The sequence below is a fragment of the Malania oleifera genome, chromosome 5 (genome assembly GCF_029873635.1).
Source record: "Malania oleifera isolate guangnan ecotype guangnan chromosome 5, ASM2987363v1, whole genome shotgun sequence".
Taxonomy (NCBI): Eukaryota; Viridiplantae; Streptophyta; class Magnoliopsida; order Santalales; family Ximeniaceae; genus Malania; species Malania oleifera.
Genome location: NC_080421.1, coordinates 80976420 through 80983771, shown reverse-complemented (window position 1 = coordinate 80983771; position 7352 = coordinate 80976420). Strand labels below are relative to the sequence as shown.

Here is a 7352-nt window from a genome sequence, read left to right as displayed (position 1 = left end):
CCTACAAAGTTTAATAAGTCAAATTTAATTTTCAACATAACCATCCACATATGCTGCCTGTAGTGTGAGTTTTGAGCTTCCATGGACCCATATGGATTATGGTGCTTATTGTGTTTGTTTTGATCAAGTTATTTAAATATATATATATATATATATAAAATTGTCACAAATTTTTTTTTTATCATTGAAATCACATGATTGTTAGAATTAATTAGCTTTTTTCACTCAATAAATTCATGAAATTTCACATCTCTAATTAAACTTTTTTGTGATGGATTTCTTGTCATTAAAGGAGTTACATTTTAGTTTGTTCCATGCTTACTAAAAAAACAAATCCACTCATTGGCTACATGCCTTTCCAGCGAGAGGGGAAAAAAAAAAAACCGCAGAAGTTAACAGATTGGAAAATGGTTTCTTTAGTATTGGACCTCGTTCCTTTCGAGGGCAGCATAGGTTCGTTTCGTACCTGCATTTGCAATTTTCATGGCAGCAACAGAGTTTATGATACCTTCGGAAGACGATGAAACATTACAGGGGACGATGCTAAACGTGCTCTCATTTGGGCATGAGTATTTGGTCTTGGAGGCTGAAGCGGTGCAATTGGCTCTCTGTCCCGGAAGACCCGAAATGCAGTTCCCCGTCGCGTTCATCACCCCCGCTCGGACCAAGCTCTGACAAATCGGCCCCATCTGCGTGAAGAAATTACCCGACAAATCCAATTGAGTAAGGTTCGTCAGCATGCACAGCGTCTCCGGCACTTCCCCGTAGAACTCGTTGTCGGCCAGGACCAGTATACCCATCTTCGCCAAGCACCCGAACGATTTCGGTATCGGACCGGTTAACCGGTTCGACCGGACATCGAAGACCGTCAGATTGCGCAAGAGCCCCACTTCGTACGGAAGGCACCCGTCCAGCTGGTTGTTCAGGAACAGCACTTCCAAAAGGTTCGGAACCTGGCCGATGCTCCATGGTATTCCGCCGGTGAAGTTGTTGTTGGCAAACGTGAGGTACAGCGCCGTCGTGTTGCCGAGGTTGTCGGGAATGTTGCCGGAGAAGTTGTTGTTGTTGAGGAAGATGACGTCGAGTTCCATGTCGAACAGGTCCGCCGGGATGGGCCCACTGAAGTAGTTGAAACGGATGTCCAAAAATGTCAAGCGGGCGGCGCCGAGAAGCGCTGTCGGGAATTCGCCAGAGAAGATGTTGTTGCTGAGGTCCAGCTCGTAGAGATAACGTAGATTGGAGATTGAACTAGAAGAAATTGGGCCGGTGAAGTTGTTGGAGTTGATGTGGAAGATGGCAAGGTCAGTTAAATTTTGGATGAAGTCGTCGAAAGTTAGGTTGCCGTCAAAATGGGCGCCGTTGAAGTCGACGCCGGCGAGTCCGATGGTGTGTTTGTTGGGAACCATGTCGCAGTAGTATCCCTTGAAGGAGCAGAAATCGCAGCCTTCCCAGCTTCCGGTGAAGTTTTGCGGGTCGTATGTGATGTTTTGACGAAGATTTCGGATGGCTAGCAGAACATTCTGGCTAGTGCTGTCGTTGAGGCATGGAGGGGGTGGCGGCGCTGGCGCGGGCGCCGGGGGAAAAGAAATGCCCATCAACGCCTGGACGACGGCATTGATGTTGCTGGCTCCGTGGAGGTAGCATGGGCATTGGAGAAGGGAGATGATGATCAGAAATAGAAATGCTATAGCCATGTCTGGCCTCTCGGTATATGGAGTTACAGGTCTGGAGTACTTGTGGTGTCTCAGGAGTCATGAAGTGCAATTATATACAAGAGGTAGAGGGGGCCAAGGTATTGACATTTTCGCTAAATAAGGAGTAAACATGAAATTTTCAGTAAATTAGGAGAATTTTGACACTTTGTTTATCTAAAATTAGTTTGCCCCGTCCCGTTAAGAAGCATGGTGGGAGATGTCATATTGTGAACCGGAATATTAACCCTAAAATTTTGCTTTCCGTGTCGGAAGATGAACGGGTCTCTTCCTCACATGCAAGGTACGCATCTGTTGTGTTCTGAGGTTTCACATGTTATAATTTATAAATCTTCTTGTGTAAAGTCGAATTCGATTAGGATTTTTTGCAATCCTCATTCGCTTTTTCACTGCTGCCAAACAACAGCTGATAGACCCGCACCCAAGATTTATAATGCGGTTTATGTGAACAAGCCCCACTGGGAGTTGGATATATCCAAATTAGTGGACCCTAGCAAACTGTTTAGTTATAAGCCCAACATATTTGGTAAAATGAATAAAAAATTATTGATCTAAACCTACTTAAATTGAAATCATGATTCTAAAAATTCTTATATGCCCTAAGCGAGTCAGCTTACAAATATTGAAATTTATCGTGATGAATATTCATTGGCTTGTTAATATATCTATACTTATCTAATAATATTAAGTTAGCCAACTAAAACCCAAATGTCTATTTGTTGTGATATGAATCGAATATTGGAGATGCACAGCGGAATAAACAACAAGTAAATAACACATAATCAGAATAAGAACAAAACAAAGATTTATGTAGTTCGGCAAAGCTTACATCCATGGAAGTAATGACACACAAATTTCATTATGAAAATCATAAAATACACAATACATTTCTCAAAATGATCATTCTCTCTTCAATATATGCCCAGAATAACATATATAAAATTTCCTCGGAGGTTTCCCTCCATTTACTCAACCATCCAACATTCAAAAATTCAAAATTCAAAAAAACTGCTCGCAGCCCAGGCGCTATTCGTCGAAGAGTATAGGGCTTTGTCGACAATCCACACAAGACAATTCGTCATCGAGAACAGGCTTTCGTTGATGAGTCCAGATCTCTGAAATTTTCATGCTCTCGGTATTTTCTCATCGACAATTTCAGAACTTTCGTCGACGACTCGTTGCTGTCCACTCGTTGACGAACATCAGACATTCGTCGACGAGCTCTGTTGTGCTACCCCTTCATGTTTTCCTCTCTTCCTTATTTGCTTACAAAACAAAGTATAAGAGTCACAAACAACAATCTCCACCTTGGCGATTATACGTCCCTTAAGAGAATCTTGAAAAACATGAATTGCTCCATCTTGAACTTGAAAATGGTTGGTTGGGTATGTCTCCCTTCTATCACTTGGAGACATGGAGTAATTCCAAGCAATGTTTGAACTTCTCTAAAGTAATTGATTTAGTCTGAATATTCGCTGCATTATCAGACATGTGAACTTTCTTCAACACAAGTTCACCTAAAACAATCAATTCTCGAACCCTGTGGAACCTCAGATCAATGTGCTTTGTTCTAGCATTGTATACTTGATTCTTCGCCAAGTAAATGACACTCTAACTATCACAATGCAACACCACTTCATCTTTCTGTAATCCCAACTCTCTGACTAAACCGGTAAGTCATAAGGCTTCCTTTGCAGCTTCAGCAAGTGTCATATATTCCGCCTCAGTCGTGGACAAAGCTAATAGAGACTGTACCATGGATTTCCAACATACCGGTAATCCTACAAGGGTAAACACATATCCCGTTATAGACCTTCTGTCATCATATCTCCAGTATAATCAGTATCAAGAAACCCCATAACTGAAGGACAACCATGTTGCTTGTCGAACATGATACCATATCCTGATGTACCCCGTAAGTGCCTAGATATCCATTTGACGGCTTCCCAATGTTGCCTTCTTGGATTAGAAAGAAACTTACTTACCGCGCTCACCGCATGAGTCAAATCTGGCCTCGTACACACCATGGTATACTTCAAACTCCTCACAACACTAGCATAGGATAACTTTGACATGTCTCTGATTTCCTCATTTGAACTTGGGCAATCTACAGTAGACAGTTTGAAATGATTCGCCAGAGGTGTACTCACCTATCTTGCATTAGCCATGCTAAATCTCTCCAACACCTTATGCACATAATCGCCCTGAGATAGCCATAATCTCCCTGCAGTCCTGTCTCAGTGAATCTTCATTCCAAGTATTTTCTTAATTGATCCAAGATCATTCATGTCAAATTCCTTATACAACATGTCCTTTAATTGATTCACCTCAGTTAAATCTCTTGCAGCTATCAACATATCATCGACATACAATAACTAGAACATAAGTGAGCCATCATCAAGTTTATTCACATATATGTAACAGTCACACTCACATCGTTTGTAGCCAATTTTTATCATATAGGAATCAAACCGTTTATACCATTGCCTTGGAGACAGTTTTAGCCCATAAAGAGATTTCTTCAACCTGCAAACAAAATTTTCTTTTCCCGGTTCATTTAATCCCTCTGATTGTACCATGTAGATTTGTTCCTCCAAGTCACCATGAAGAAACGCCGCCTTCACATCCATTTGTTTCAAATGAAGATCATAATGGGCTACTAACCCCAACACAACTTGATAGAAGTATGTCGGACCACTGGAGAAAAGATTTCATCATAATCTATCCCCTTCTTTTGTGAATATCCTTTTGCCACCAACCGTCCCTTGAACTTCTCACCTTCCTTTTCTAATATTGCCTCTTTTTTCCTGTACACCCATTTGCAACCTATCGGTATTTTCCCATCTAAAAACTCCACCAACTCCCAAGTTTGATTTTTATGTAGTAACTTTAGTTCCTCAATCATTGCTCCTATCCATCTATCTTTCTCTTGGCCATGTACTGCCTCTTGAAATGTAGTTGGATCGTTGTAACTAATAATAAAAACATAAAATAGTAACTCTCCAAACCCATACCTTGGCAGAGGCTGAATAGTGCGTCTGGATTTTCTTACCGGAATATCGTCGACTTGTTGGCTTTCCAAGTTAAAGTTCCCTGCAACCACAGGACCATGATTGTAATAACCCCAAAATTGGTTATATAAGATTTGTGGAGTGACTTCAAAAAAAAAATTAAAACTAAAACTAAAATTAAAATTTAAATTTAAATAAATAAATAAATAAATAATTATTATTAATTAAAATAATATAATATAATATTATATATATATATATATATATATATGTTTGTATGTATGTATGTATGTATAAAAGTAAAGCTTCTTGAACCTTTAAGCTTCAGGAAGCATCTGAAAATGAATCCTGCAGAGAAGCTGCGCCCTCCCTTAACCTCTCATGCTCTCTCCCTCGTCTCCTTTGTTCTCTCTCCCACTCCCCTTAATTTCTCGGTTGATATTCGCCAGATCAAAAATCAGAAAATACCGCTAGATTCCATTCTCCGCCACCGACATTTCTATCAGAGCAGATTTTCATAGGAGTAATGTAGGCTTATCCTTTCTTAAATCTTAAACTGAATTGACGATCGGACACCACCATGAGAATCTAGGGATGATTCTTTACAAGTCTAGTGGAGAAGATTTCTCGTGGGGTCGTTGTAAGCATAGCCCTAAAATTAGGATAAGGGGGTTATTTAGAGATTAATTGTTATTTAATTATTGTAGATTTGGAAATGTTAAAATATTAGGCATTCTGGGGTTGAACTGACTAAGTAGGGTTTTTGGATTTCAAGACTCGGGTGAGCGTCGCAATTATAATTTCGGGATCCTTGCAGGCGTAGTTTAAGAAACCAGGTTGTTGACTTTATAGCTCACACCTAGTTTTGATAATGACAAATACTCTTGGTATTTGATGACTTTCGAGTTTGTGTGCAGGTATATAATTAGCAGATCAACTAATGGCACATGAAGACTCAAAGTCTAAAGACCTTGAAAACTTCTTTCATGTTGTAATTCATTTTTATTCAATGAGAGTTTGTAATAGTAATTAGGAGAAACGGTCTGTAATAATCTCTGCATGCCATGCATGTAGATTTTGTAAACTCAAAATGACCGTAGAATGACCATAGGGGCTGAATGACCTTAGGGCACCCTCGGTCGACTGACGCCGGATTTCGACTGAAGGTCAACCGATGCCAGATTTTTGGGACTATCTCAAAACGGCCTCAGTAAGACCATAGTATGACTTTAGGTCCCAACATTCACACATATCTCATACAAAATACAAGAGTGTCAAAAATATGCTTAAATTGAATATTATTAGGGATTTTGTGAGAGCTTGGGCGGCCAAACCCTAGGAGTTCAAAACTCCTCGGGCGCCCGAATTGTTGAAAAGTCAATAGTTGACTTGAGCTCTCGGGTGACTGAACTTATTTATGCATACTGTCTACAGGTGCCGAACCCTTCAAAAGGGACATTCCACCAACTTGGGCTACAGAGCAGTTTAGTTCGAAAAGAGCCCCAGGCGACCGAACACACGAATTCGGGCCACCGAATTTATGATCGGGCACCCGAAGTTACGAAGCAATGCTACTAACTTTGATTCGGGCTGCCGAAGCATGATGCGGCTGACCGAACTCATTTAAATTACTTTTATTCCAGTGTTTGCTTGGGTGACCGAACCATGATTTAGCCACCCAAACCTCAGTGGGTTAAAATTGTTTTAACTGCAGTAAAATTGGGTTAAGTTGGATTAAGTGTGTTTAAACATTTTGAATCTTTTCTAATAATTCCCAAAAAATCCCAAATGGTTATAATTTTACCCCTGCCTATAAATATGGGTTCATTTGTGAGGATTAGTGTGAGATTAGAAAAAATCATTAGCCAAAAATCCTCTCTTATTGTCCAAATACTCTCAAATTTCCATTCCTCTGATACATTTTGAGATTGTGAAAGCTTATAGAGTGTGCTTGTAATTGCTAGTGAGTGCTAAAACTCCCAGTGTGCTTGTGTGATTGAGATATTATTTTTGGAGAGTCTAGCTTAGGTTTATCTCATAGATTTTCGTACTATAAATCTTGTGTTAGGATAACCTAGTAAGCTTAGGATATTTGCATTGTTATTGCAAGTGTCCAATAGCTTTGTTTTTGGTTGTGCAAAGATATTTTCAAATAAGCAAAATATTTTCAAACTAGCAGTGTGCCTATTTCATTGAAGAAAATCTTTTTGAACTAGTTTGAATATCTGATTGATATCTTTGGAATACTAATTTGCTATTGATTTGTGCTTTTTTTAAATTCCAAGGTATTGCTTGTTTAGAACACTCTTGAACATTATTGTGATCATATCTTGTTGAGTGTTATTTGCACATATATATACATCACTGAGCTTACATTTACCTACATTGTTGATGTATATGTGATTGATTATATTGCACATATTTGGGTACATATCTGCTTTACATGAAAGCATAATCACTATACCAGTTTATTTGTGAAAAATACTGTTGTATTTCTAGGCGTAGCCTGAGGGGGCGGTAATACAGTCCGATAAGGATTGTGTAAAGATTGGGGTCATCCCTGTGAATTTGACCTAGGGCCTTCTCCGCCCCGCAAGGAGAGTTTGTAAAGGTTGAGTTTTGCCTTGTG

General features: G+C 39.6%; 1 protein-coding gene across 1 annotated transcript; it reads right to left on the bottom strand.

The window, feature by feature from the left end:
* Positions 1-255: 255 nt before the first annotated feature.
* LOC131155703 (uncharacterized protein At4g06744-like) lies at positions 256-1695 on the bottom strand. The gene has a single exon (XM_058109027.1). It carries the CDS (start codon positions 1692-1694, stop codon positions 417-419), a length of 1278 nt encoding a protein of 425 aa, XP_057965010.1. The 5' UTR covers position 1695; the 3' UTR covers positions 256-416.
* Positions 1696-7352: the final 5657 nt, after the last annotated feature.

Excerpts from the sequence above, each read along its gene's own strand:
- LOC131155703 (XM_058109027.1), bottom strand. The coding sequence starts at position 1,694 with ATGGCTATAGCATTTCTATTTCTGATCATCATCTCCCTTCTCCAATGC.